The sequence below is a fragment of the Alligator sinensis genome, unplaced genomic scaffold (assembly GCF_000455745.1).
Source record: "Alligator sinensis unplaced genomic scaffold, ASM45574v1 scaffold512_1, whole genome shotgun sequence".
In the NCBI taxonomy this organism is placed as follows: Eukaryota; Metazoa; Chordata; order Crocodylia; family Alligatoridae; genus Alligator; species Alligator sinensis.
In genome coordinates, this window is record NW_005842063.1 from 1797864 (window position 1) to 1811048 (window position 13185).

Consider the following 13185-nt stretch of genomic DNA (forward strand, 5'->3'; position numbering starts at 1 on the left):
GGCTGTGCCGGTGCTGGGGTCCGGGCCCCGCCGTGGCAGTGCCGCTGGCCGCCTTGTCAGGGGGTGTCGCGAGGCCCAGACAAAAGCGCTGCGTGTTTATTCCCCCCGCCCCGACCCCCTTGCATCGTGGCCCCGAAACCAGCCCCCTCCTGTCGCCCCCGCTGCCTCCGTCCCGTCCTGTCCCGAGCGCTCGCCGGGAGGAGAAGCGAAAACGCGCCTCCGGTGCCCGTTGTCCCCGCTTCGTGACAGTAGGAGCGAGAGACGGGGCGCCCCCGAAAGTTGCCGGCGTTGTCATCGCTTCTCCCGGTTAGCTGTCAAAAATATACACGTAAAAAACCCCGGCGCAGGTGACCCAGCGCGCCAGCTCTGCTCTCGAATAATACGGACTTGCAGGTCCGTATTAGCGTGTGTTTTGTTGGTTTGTTTGGTTTTCTCTTTTCATTAAAACATTTACGCTTTTTTTTTTTTCTTTTTTTCCTTTTTCTTCTTCTTCTTCCACAAATTTTGTTTCCTCCCAATTCTCCACGGGGAGTAGCAAGTCCCTTTGGCAAGCTGGTGTGTTTGATCGCGGGGAGAGAGGTTCCTGCGTATTGGTGTAAGTCTTCGGTACCTTGCAGCGGTGCTGCCGCTTGCCAAAGAGCGGCGTTTCGGAGACCTCCTGGTCCCCGGCTGGGTAGAAGCGCGCGGGGACGGGGAAGCGGCGTGGGGGGTGGCTTTGCTCAAAGGCTCTCGGTTCTGGCCAAGTTGGGGGACGGGTGCGAGGCGATGAGGTGTAAAGGGGAAAAGCCGTAAAGTCCTTCTCACCTGAAGGGGTGTTAACGCAAGGGTCGGGGAGGTCCTTGGAAAGGAGACGGCATAAGTCATACAGCGTTTTCCTCGTCCACGTCCTTTCTTTCTGTAGAGAGGATCTATTGGCTGTACGCTGTGCCTTTTCCCCTTGCACGTTCTCCTAACTCCTAATTATGCATGCAAATTACATACCAGATGAGATGTATAAAGTGCCTAATTGGCATTATAAAAACTTCATAACTGTATGCCCGCTGAAGTCAGGAATTACTTCCCAGGTGTCGGGGCGTGTTGTTTGTTTTGTTCTTTCTAGTCTTGAAGTTGTCCTGTTTACCTGGCTTTCTCTTGTGATTAAAATTGTGACGTGGGGGTTTTTTTGGAGTTTTTTGCAAGGTTTTTTAAATTGTCTTTATAAGTAACTCGAAGTGTCTTCTCGTCCTTTTCGTTGATCATACAATTTCTTCCGTAAATGTTGCTTTTATGTCGGGGGGCGGGGTTCTAACATGACCATCGAGTGGATTGTGTGGTAAATACAGAGACACTTTTTATAACGTCTGAGTTTGTAAAACAGGATAATAAAAATATAAATCAGAGGTAGCAGCAGGGATTTCTATGGGCTTGACAGAGGTAAACAGAACTGTTTAGATTTTAACTAGCTGAGCCTTGTTAAATGTTCCCAGTGACACGTCTTTGTTGATTCTGGATCCATTGTCCCTCATTACAGCCGTGTAGGTTGTCCCACATACACGTTTTCCCGCACCCCAGGGCAGATGTTTGCTGCTTAGGTGGAATGCTTATTTAATCCTTTGTGCAGCAGCAGACACTTTGATTTTCCTCTGTGCCCTATACATTGTTACTTGTAAACACGTCCTTCTCTGCTACATAGTGCTAGTGAGATCATCCCTCTACCCCCCATCCAGGTTCAGTTTAGTAGCATATCAGCATTTGCATGACCTCTTGATTTCAGTGTTTGCATACTTAAGACTTCTAATCTGATGAATCATCTGTTAGAACATCTGTAATCTTGTCACCTAGACCTACAGTGAATTTAAATTTGAAATTTAAACTCAAACCTTAACTCAGGATATTGTATTCTACCCAAGCCTTCCAGAACAGCAGGGGTTTGGAACCTGGGCCATGAACTGTGTTTGTTAAAACAGTTGTCTGATGTAGCTTGTCACATTCCTAGTTCTCAGCCCACGAGAAGGGATTATTTTTAAATGGTCATGCAAGCAGAAACTGCTAATCCCTTAGTACAGTTTTTGGATGTGATTGTAACATTACTTGTAACTGCACAATGTAGGTAGTGCTGTAACCTGTTTGAAAATCGTTTAATTATTGGTAGTTCTTAAGGTAACTTTTTAATCCTCTCCACGCTTAAGTGCTGCAGTACCTGTCTGGAGGTAATGAATAACCCTTGGTTATATTCTGATGAGTGATTGAGTATCTATCTATCTTAGAAGCAGTCTGTTGATGCTGAACTGCTTCTTTACAGTTCAAAAGATTGGTGTGTGGAAGGAAAGGGAAGCTGGACTTCGTGGCTGTCTTTACACTGAAGTATCTTTCCTGATGAGGTTCCTGAGTGGAGAAAAGGCAGGGGTAGCTTTACTTCTCTTGCAAGCTACAGTCAAAGTTAACCCTATATACCTCCCTCTAGCAACACGTTGGAAGCAAAAACTAAGTTGCTTTGTCTTCATTAAGAATTTGTATTGATCTAGTTTTCATGAATCGGTTGTGCACAAGCATGTCATTTAACCTTTTATACTTGGGCAAGTATAAAAGCAAACAATAGCCTATAGCAAGCAACCTATAGCAAGCAATTGAGTCATCAGTTCAGTAATGCCTTTAGGAGTCAAAGGTCCACATTCTGGATACTGCAGCAAAACGAATGTCTGTTATTAAGATCTGTAACATTAACTTGGGCATGCTGCATATCATGTGAAATCTGAAATTATTATCTTATGCCCTCCTCTGCCCTACACACCACCCCTTTCCCTGCCCCGCTCCCCTTCCCCATACTCCAAAAAAATAAATCCTGTAGTTTTCTTCAGACAGCTCCTTATGGGGTAAATTCTTTGGCAACCAGAGCAGTTATATTTTTGGTCAAGCCAAAGCATTGCTAGCCTCATGGAATATGAGCTATTGGATCTTCGTATTGAACTGCTATTCTTTTCACATTGAAACAGGGTGGCTTATGTTGCATGGGATCAGGGTGGCTTATGTTGCATGGGATTCAGATCAACTGTAAAAAGACTGCTGAGAGAGGGAACTACAAGAGAGTTACAAATACAGTCTTGCAGCATAATTAGGCGGTGCTTAATGGGATAGTCTGCTTAATTAGGATACCTCCTAGGGAATTTAGGCAGTATAGCAATGATGAATACCAGTGACTGCTGCTTAATCAGGACAAAACTAGCTTAAAAGTTGCTTTATAAAATGGCAGTGATGGACATGCCAATAGTGAAGTGGTGCTTTAGTCTCAGTTAAACAGGAGTGAAATTCTGGCTTGACTGCATGTTTACTCAGTACGTTCCATATTGACAGATCAAGTAAAGATGGAAATGCAGTGAATAATTTGGTTTCCCGCCCCACCTCTCTTTCTGAATATGAATACTTTATTTCACTATAAATCATTAGGCTGCTTCAGCTGACATAAGTCTAGCAGGGCATCATTCTGATGGAGCCAACAGTCTGTGCATTAGGCTTCCACAATAAAAGGTGAGCTGCAAACAAAAATGAAAACTACGCAAAATTCAGAAATGAGCCCTGAACTCTTTAACTGTCCAGGCTTTGAGAGGCAGTCAGCCCAAAAGTAAGTTTTAGTTGCTTCTTCTGTCAAATATCTTGGTACTAGGATGTCACAGAATAAATCATTCTGTGGCTTCGGAGGTATCATGGGTTTCAGTGAGACATGCTATCTTCAAGGGTTATGTTTTGTGATATATTCTTTGGGACGAGAACATAGCAGATTTCAGAGGGACAGAAATCTTGAAAAGGGTAGTTAACTTATTAATTGCTACTTAGCAAGTTGTGTTTGAAGCAACTTGTGGGCTTACCTCAGATTTTTAGTCTTGTTTGACAGCCTTCTACTTCTGGCTTTCCTAAGAGATTTCATTCAGCAACAAGATATAATGAAAGAAAAATAGGGCTGGAAGGGACCTTAAGTCATCTCTGCTGACTGCATTTTACAAGAGGAGGAAGCACATCAGTTTGACCCAGCTCCCCAGTTTCTGATTCAATCGGCTATTAGATAAAAGCACCCAAAAGCCCTGCTGAAGCGCATGATCTATACAAACGTTGAGTGAGCCTAGTCAGACTAATGTAATGCCTCTTCTGGGCATGCTTGGTGCAAGGACATGCTGAGCTGGAAGTAAAGCACTGGTTTGATTTGTTTTTTTCACCTCTGTAAGCAGCCCTAGGCCAGTCCCCTGCTTGAGGCAGCATCATACTTGACTAAAATGATTTAACCAAGTATTATGTCTGTCCTGCTCTTAACTTTTTAGGATGGAGATTCCACATCCTCTCTAGGTATTCTGTATCACTGTTTAACTACACTCGTAGCAAGAAGCTCTTCCTAACATCCAGCCTACATTTCCCTCCTTGCAATTTTAGACCTGCCTCCTGCAGCCAGACAGAATAATCTGCCACTGTGGTGCTCAGCCCTTTGCCCCTGTGGGTCAGGTGAGTGGCATAGGGCCAGTCTGCAGGCAGAATCGGTGCACGGGTTGAATCCAGCTTGGGACTGGCACACAGGGTTGGTCTGCAGGTGCAATTCAGCTGCAACCCAGCCTCATGCACCAGCCCAACTGTGCATGCAAAGCTGTGTCATCCAGCTCACGGGGCTCCCTATACATCCCAAAATCTGGGGAAGCCCCAGGGGCTAGATGATGTGGCCCCATGGGCCAGCAGTGGAACCCCACTGGTCTATCACCATCCTCTGTATAACCACCCTTTGTATATTCAAAGCCCATTATCAAATACCTCTCCCTCCCCTACCACTGGCCTCTTGTCTCCAGACTCAAGTTCTTTCTGCTCTTTCTCATAAGTTATGTTTTCTAGATGTAAAAAGTGGATTAAAGCACATCAAGGTTTAATAAAAGTTATCTTGATTATCCAATTTTTCATCGTTAATGATCACCATGTTGGAATTACTTGTTAGATACTGTAATTTTTCTTCTCGTTATTTCTTCTTCTCATATTTCGGACGTAACACTAGTTTGTCACTACAGTAGTCTCAAACCCATAAAGTTATAATGTATCGAGTTCTCTATTCCTTTCTGGCATTGTTTTTTAGGTCACTAAGTGGGCACTCTTTCACAACAATACTCTTCTTTTTTTTACTCCTCCACGCCTGATATCCCCCCCCCGCCCCCCCATTACCTACTTGTTCACAGTATAGCTCAGCCTTTGTATCTGAGAAGCCTTGAAAGTTGATGTTTCCCCCAGAGTAATAAATTATTTGCTGTGCTTTGCTTTGTTTGTGATATAATAGTTAATAAAGCATTTCCTCTTCAAGGGGTGTAAAGTCTCAGTGTTTGGGATAACCTGGCAAACCTTAAGGCCAACAGAATTTCAGGGGACCTGGACTTACTTTTATTTCATGTCTTTTCCCAAAAAGTTTTGCATTAAAGTATGACAGCAATCCTTTCAAAAGCACCTAAGCTTAGTCATTTCTGCATGTTACCAAAATACTTACATCTCAAGCTGATATGAGATGGAAACAATTTCTTGTGAACTCCGTTGTATCACAAGTGTGCAAAGGAGTCTTTTCTTTACTAATTCAAAATGAGGGATATCAGGGCAGAAGTGTAATGGTAGACATGTTTTACAGGCTGTACAAGGAGGAATTGCGAGGAGCAGCAAACTTGTCCACAGTTTAACTTGAGAGTTTTTTTCCAGTTCCCCTGGAAAGCCCTGTTGACCTTAGTGCCAGTCATGGGGACAGCCACTGCAGTTCAACACTAATCACAGGTTTTCAGCTTTCCCCCACTCCAGGGTGTGCTCAACAGCAGTTGCAGCTAGCAGTTGGGTAACTAGTAGAAATACCTTGTATTGGTGATGGACCACACATAACCTTTTCAGAAAAAGATGATGCAGAATTTCTGGACGATCAGGAAAAGATAATGAGAATAGATGCGCAGGAGGTTAAAATAAGTTCTATTATAACCTGAATAGATTTTTATAATGGCAAATAAAAACCGTCTGAGAGGATTACAAAAGCTATGTAGGGGAGGATGGAGTCTTTTTGTAATTTTTCATTTAATGATGCTTTCTCTTTTTCCATTTTTTTCTTCCATCTTTTAAACGGATCTGAAAGAACTTTTACATATAGTGCTATGTGCTGCTGAGAGATCGCTTGAGTGGCATTATTGATTGCACAGCTCTGAGCTGAGTTAGCAGATTCCACAGCAGGTGCAGAGGGGAATTTCCCACGAGTGGTGCTTTACTCCAACCAGCCTTGATGTTTTCAGTTGTCATGTGCCTTTGGGCAAGAGTTTGGCTATCCAAGCTAGCTTTTTCAGAAGGTATTGCACTGGCATGTATCCAGTGGCAGTGTGTTGATTAGACAAACAAGCAAAAAAGTCACAGAGACTCCCTATATCCCTGTTAGATCTTGATTATAATTTTGCCCTACTCAAGACTTTCCAACTTTGTGGCAAGATGCTCAAAGTTCTGATTCATAACAGATGTCATTCATGGGATTTTGAGTACAGGGGTACAGTTGACTGCTGATGTAAGTTTGAATGTATTTGGCTGCAGGCAGAAAAGTCACTGATCTGTTTTACATTTGTAAAGGGGGAGCTTTTTCTGTGTAGATGTCTTGCACACTGTAAAAAGCTAAAATGTCTTTTACAGCCAACCTTTATCTTCATTGTCTCGAAAGAGATCAGTTTTGAGGGGTAACACTTGGATTGAAAATTGATCTCTTACAAGATTGATCAGACTCCCTAAGACCTCCTGTAAGTCCTTCTGCTCCCCGCACCCGCCCTGAGTCAAGATTACAGTTCAGCCAGGTTTCTGTGATTGTCTAGCAGGAAAGGTATGGTTTCCATGTGTTTTCTCCTTTTCTTTCTTTTTTTTATAGCAGAAACGGATTAATAGGATGGATATAGAAAATAGCAACTGGTATACAGAAGTAAATTATTATATCTTCTCATAATGTACAACAAAGGGACACCCAATGATGTTGGCAGGCAAGATATTTAAGACAGATGCAAGTAATTGATTTGTTTATGCACCTCATTCACAACCCTTGGAACACATTGCCATAAGATACCAGTGAGACTGAGCATTTCATAGGATTCAGAAACAGGACAGGTACTGGAAATTATAATGAAATGAGTAATCATGGACACTTTCTTCAGAGCATAAACTGACCGCTTATTGAACAGGATTGACCCTGAGACCTTTTTGTCATTTGTTCCTGTTGTGAAAGTTCTTCTACACCTGAACCAACCTAATAGGTGTATTAATATTCTCCTCACTTTAAAAAGCAAGTATTTTTTTCTCCCATGTTGTTCTTCACAGTTAGAATTAATGACCAGAACGTTGAGAGAGGCTGCAGGAAAGTTCCTCTGGCCAAATTCCTTGGTACTCCATGCAGGAGTTAGTGTCCAGATAAAATTCATTTTGGATAATGATTTTTTACTCGGTTCTGTCTGTTCTTTACCTAGTGTTGCACTGAAATGTTTCTACCTACCCTGGGATAATGTAGGCTGCATGACTAACAGCATGTCTTAGATTGGGTCAGGATACACTATGGGCCTGAGTAGCTACAGTGCACATCCATATCTGTTGTCCCAGGATAAATCCTTAAAGGTTCATTTGATAAAAAGTACTAGTACTTTATCCCAGCACATTATGCATTGCATCTGAATGGCTATCCCAGGATTACATTGTTAAATCGAAAAACGGCAGTTTGTTCAACCGCTTGCTGCACCCCGATTAGAAGGGAGACGTGTATATGCCAATCCTGGGATATTTTTGTTCCAGGATAAAACACAAGCACAGCTTGTCCAGAGACAAATGTAGCGTCTGTTCCTAGTCTAGCTCATTCAGACCATATTACCAATTTCTGTATTTCATACTCTAGCTTGGGTGGGTAGTTTGTTTTGTTTTTTGTGCTTTTCTTTCTTGATGTAGAGCTCAATCTTCATCCTGGTCCCTTGGCAGTGAGAGAGATTTATTTTAGCACAGCTGCTCTTGAACTTAGATGTCTTCAGAGGTCCTGAGATAGTTATGACCTTATATCTTAGGACTGAGGGCTTTAAAGTCAGGGAAAGACTGTGAGATCCCTGTTCCATAGATTTCATAGATGCTAGTGTGAGATCATTGGGTCCAGCCCCTTCCTTTAACCAATCCTGCATTTTGCCCTGTTGAGAGGTAATGGGACATGAAAGTATAAAATAGATGATTGGTATTAGTGTCACTCCACCCTTCTGCTGGATGGCTTAATGTATCATGTGAACCAAAAGTAGAGCCACCTTTAGTTTCGTTCCAGTCCATCAGTGGGGACATGAGGTATGTCAGCACTCCAGTCAAAGCGTTAACTGTAGCTTATGCAGCTAGTTATCAAGTAAGTGTAAGAGTCTATCCCCAGAGAGCTCAGCACAGCTTAGTGGCCTGAATATTTTCCCAGGGCCCCAGCAGATTTTGCAGCCTGTGCTGAGCTCTGGGCTTCCACAGGCACCCTGTTGTTAACTGATTCAGCCTGTTGAAAGCTAGCTGTGGGTGCACTTGCACAAACTGTAGTCACACCTTTGATTGCAGTGTGGGCCTGCCTAGGGAGGGAGAACAAAAGAAATAAAGCCCATGTTGGGGGCAGGTTGGAGGTGGAAGCAGAAAAGATGGTCTAGAGTTGATGAAGATTTTTTTTTCTTTCAACTTTGTTAAATGAGTGATAGTCAAAATAGCTAGAGATTTTGTAAGTGATAACTTAAAGGATAGTAATGAAAGCTACTAAAACCTTTCTTACTTTGGGAGGGGATAAATCTCTTGCCACAGATGGAGATTAAATTAAAGCATTGGCCATAGTTCAGGATTTAGTCATGCTCTGAAATTTTCAGAGGACAGACTGACACGAGAAGATTGTGTTAATTTTGTTTGACTTTGTTTGGAATACAATGAACCTTATTCTCAGTAAGTAAAGACCGCCTAGTTTGGTTCACTCGCTTCCCCTGGTGCCGAGACGGTGCTTTTCTGGACTCCTTTTATTAAGCATGTTTAAATCCCATTTAGGTGTGCTAAACAAGACTGCATTTTGCCCACTTCTAAAACATAATTTAGCCATCAGAAGCGGTTGTGTTTTCTAGAGTACTGGCCAAAGGCATGTTTAGGAAAGAGTTTCCTCTGTTGAAATGCGCCCCCTACTTGGTTCACCATGGACAGTTCTAATTCTGCCTCCCCTTGACTGAGTTCTGGTAGAACGGAGCCTGCCATGTCTGCTCTACAAAAACCAGCCACATTCCAGTTACCCCAAAAGCTGCTGTGCAGCAGCAGAAGCCTTCCTTTCCATTAGCAGCGTTCCTCTACTTCTGCCAAGTTGAATGAGGTTTCTGTTGCTGGCCAGCAGCATGCCGAAGGTGCGTATGACACCCCTGCCCTTCTGCTGCCTGCTGTCATCCGTTTGACAGTTGGTGTCTTCCAAGAAAGCATTTTGCTGCCTGGCAGCAGAGCCGCTGAGCAGAGCTGCCAGCAGTGGGAGGGAGTGGACAGGTATTGTGGTGGTGGCTTGGTGGTAGTGGCTGCTGTGTGCCACAGTGATGGTGAAGGAGAAAGGAAGAGTGGAGCAGGTGAGCAAGGAAGGGATGGAGGAGGGAGTGGGAGAAACTGCGCTCAGGTTTTGAAACTTGAACTTGGATGGAAGTTTGTGATGCTCATAGATTAAGCTTTGCAGTAACACTCCCTCTCACTTATAATTTATTGTGGGAAGCCTTGTACATTTTTGGTGGCTCTTCCCAATAACTATAATTGTTTCAAGGACTTATTCCATTAAGTTGCATGAGATGTGGTTCAGAAGGGTGTTACTTGGGTTATTAGTATATTTGTCTGTGGAGATGTTTTATCTTTGTCTAGTAGATTCTGGATAATGTCTTGTCTCCACCTAAAGCGAATCTGGCATCTGTAACCCTGAAGCTTTTCCCTTTGCTAGATAATATTTTGGGGACAGTGCATTGTGGGGTTTCTCTTTACAAAGGAATCAATGTTGTCTCTGCTTCTTCATGAGGTGCATTCACTAAACAGGCTGGTGCCATAGCTTCCAGCTTTGTCACATTTGCTAAATTTCAGAGATCAGGTTTGTGTAGATGTTTTAGCATGTATGTAAGCTTAAATATTGGTCTTCTGTCATGTTAGTCGTAAGCTGTCAACCATTTATCCTCTCTTTTAGCTTTAGCATAATAGGTACATAGATGTAGAAGTTTTTGTTTTTGTTCATTTTCACACCAGTTCTTTCCTGTACTTTAGGTTGACTCCTCACTGCACTGTGAAAACCATTAGGAAAAAATCCTTGTGGTTAAAACCTGGGGCTCCACAGTGTTACCTGCACTTGGGGTAGAAATTAATTTAAATGGCAACTGATCTGTCTGAAGGTGAACCTGTGCATCATAAGGCACTTCCACTCTTAACGGGAGGTCAACTGATCCATGCGGACAAGTTAAGTGAGGTACGGGCTGGCCCATTCTCCAAGCTGGCCCTCGTCAGTCATTGACTTCCAGCCCTGCTGAAGGTTACTTTGTACTCTTCCTCCCTGCTTGTAGGAAGCTTGGTTGGGAGTCTAACAAAGCCCTGTAGACATGCTTCCTTCCCTCCCTGCTTTCCCTGAGATGTTCTGTTTGCTGTACTGCTCAAGCGCTCTTCTTGTTCACTTCAATGTTGAAGTGAAATTTTTCTCATAAACTGAAATAAAGGTGCAAAAGCATCGTCTCTTAATGTGCTTCAGAGAACCTGGTTTGGGTTTTACCTGTCAATTTAAAAAGCCGATTGAATCGAACTTTGTCCAGAAGATTTTCGGTGCATACTTTTTCTCATAGCTTCTACTTCTCTGCTTTAAGCCCGTTTCAGAAACTTGTCTGCATTCTCTCTGATACTTGTTTTAATGTTATTCTTTCTTGTAGAAGGTTGAAGACACCATGCCGATCCGTCGTGCTGTGAATTCTTCTGCCCGGGAAACTCCTCCCAAAAGCAAACCTGCTGAAGGTGAGGAGGCCAAACCAGGTAAAGTGAAGTGATAGTAACCGTGTACTGAATTACTAATGTATACGCAAACACAAACTTCAGTCCTGTAGCTCCTGCTTTAGCTTTACTGACAAATTTAAAACAATCGCTAATGCGCAGATCGAGTTCTGTAGTGAACAGAAAAAGCTGATACCATAATGCGCAGTCTAAAACCACACCTTGGTTGCGCACATCAGAACAAAACATGTATAAACTTCAAAAAGTGCAATAACTCCAAAATTAAATGAATTACCAAGCATGTGACCATATAACTAATAGATATGTTCTGTTAAGATGATTGTTAGTGGTTCAGAGGGAAAGTACAGGTATGAGCTTTCAGAACTGGGAGAAAGGTCACTTGAGGCCAACAAGTGGAATTAGTGAATGGAGAAAGGGGGTGCTGAATAACCTAAGCTGTTTGTTTTTCTGCTTTTTCAGTATATATTGTGGAATATGCAGTTTAGCAACTACATGCAGAATTAATGTACATTGAGGAGATCAGTGGGAGCAATCAGACATTCTGTTTGTTAGTTTGACGTTTGGACATTGTCAGGTGCAGTTCATCTCAGTGATACCTTTTCTCTTTCTTATGGAGGGGAAAGAAAAAAGCTGTTAATGCAGTACTGGAGTTGAAATTTCAAGTACACAAAGCCTCCATATGAGAGATGCTCACAGCAGAGTTTTGGGACAACTGGCTGATCTCTGTAAAAGTAGAAGGAAGAGAGTGTGCCCTAGTATGTACTGCAGGTCAGGTACTCTCCATCCAACTTAGTTAATGGATAAGTCAAATATTTTAATACTCAGGAGTTTCATTTGAGCGGTCTTTCTATAAGGCATGCTCTCAACAAAAACTCATACATTCATTTTTTTTGAATGTTGATTTCTGACATTGGTTTTTATCCCTTTGTCATAGACACAGACATCTGTCAACACATCTGTAAACTAAGGCTGTGACTAAACTAGACTGGTGAACGTTAACTAGTATGTTAATGTTTTTAAACATTGTAATACTTAGCGTAGAAACAGTGGTGTTTAAAAATGTGTTGGTTTTGGTCAAACCTATTTTTAAAACGGAAACCCCTCATAGATATTTATATTGGTCTTGGCTTTTTCAGAAACTTGGGTTGATGTACCTAAACATCGTGTTTAAAATTGAACTGATATGTTTCAGAATTAAAAGATGTCAGAGAATGCCAGAAGATACCTTAATCTATACCTTTCCACTTCATTTAATTTTGGCACTAACTAGAGATGATGCCGACTTCTGGGATATCTCTGTTGAATGACCAGTGTGACAGTAATTTCCACAACCTGGAAAAGGGAAACCTGGGGGAATTAATCCAGTATGAGAACTGTATATAATGTCTGTTTAAAGTTCACTGTGGCACTTGACTTCTGATCTAAACATATTTCTGTTCTTTTAAAAAAAGAACAAATACTGAATTTTAAAGGGATGATTTTGAACTGATTTATATAGAGACCAGGCACTGCCTGATGTAAATCACCCCAAGCTATGTTTTCCTAAACTTCTTGTGCTTTTTGAAAGAGTAATGTTTAGTTTTGAGACACTGATCTGGTATATTTCCAAATATCTTCTTTAGATCCTGAGGTCAGCTCTGAGGAATCAGCCTCTACTGGAGAAGAGCAAGAGAATGAAACTCCACCTGCTACATCCAGTGAGACTGAGCAGCCAAAAGAACCTGAGACTGAGGGAAAGGGAGAAACAAAGTCTTCTGAAGAGGCCAAAAAGGAGTAAGACCTTTTGCATTGGAAGTGCCTGAAATTGGGGAATGGCCATAGAGGAAGTGGGGTCCAGTCTCCTTTGAAGATGGGATTGTAGGAAAGAGTCGGAATAATTTTTTTTAAAGGGTCTCAATTCCACCTCCCCTGCCCTGCCTCCTGTGCAGACTGAGAATAGTAGCCAAGATGCAGCTGCTGTTCTACAGTAAGTTATAAATCTTGATCTAGTTTTGAGGCTGGAACAAATTCCTGTGGTTCATCCAATAGATAATTTTTCCCCCAGGAAGTGGCCTGCATTTTTTTTATAAGCCAAGATGTTCATGCAGATGCACTGAACACATTCTCCTATAGGGGTTCTGCATATCCCTGCTTTTTGGATGTGTACACACCTGTCCACTGAAGAGAATCTCTTTTTAGGAAAGTTCCTGTCTCCACAACTATCTA

At 42.4% G+C, this 13185-nt stretch overlaps 1 protein-coding gene across 7 annotated transcripts in view; it reads left to right on the top strand.

Annotated features, from left to right (window-relative positions):
• Window positions 1-544: 544 nt before the first annotated feature.
• Window positions 545-13185, top strand: part of HP1BP3 (heterochromatin protein 1 binding protein 3) — a 25454-nt gene continuing 12813 nt past the window's right edge. For 2 of the 7 annotated variants that reach the window (XM_025203669.1, XM_025203670.1), the window contains exons 1-4: window positions 6528-6826; window positions 10252-10450; window positions 10902-11001; window positions 12603-12753. In XM_025203669.1, the coding sequence (XP_025059454.1) occupies window positions 10355-10450; window positions 10902-11001; window positions 12603-12753 (347 nt within the window). In that variant the 5' untranslated portion in view covers window positions 6528-6826; window positions 10252-10354. Of the gene's footprint in view, window positions 596-6521; window positions 6827-10251; window positions 10451-10901; window positions 11002-12602; window positions 12754-13185 lie in introns of those variants that run through there. The other 5 variants (XM_025203666.1, XM_025203668.1, XM_025203665.1 and 2 more) reach the window with 5 other exon arrangements.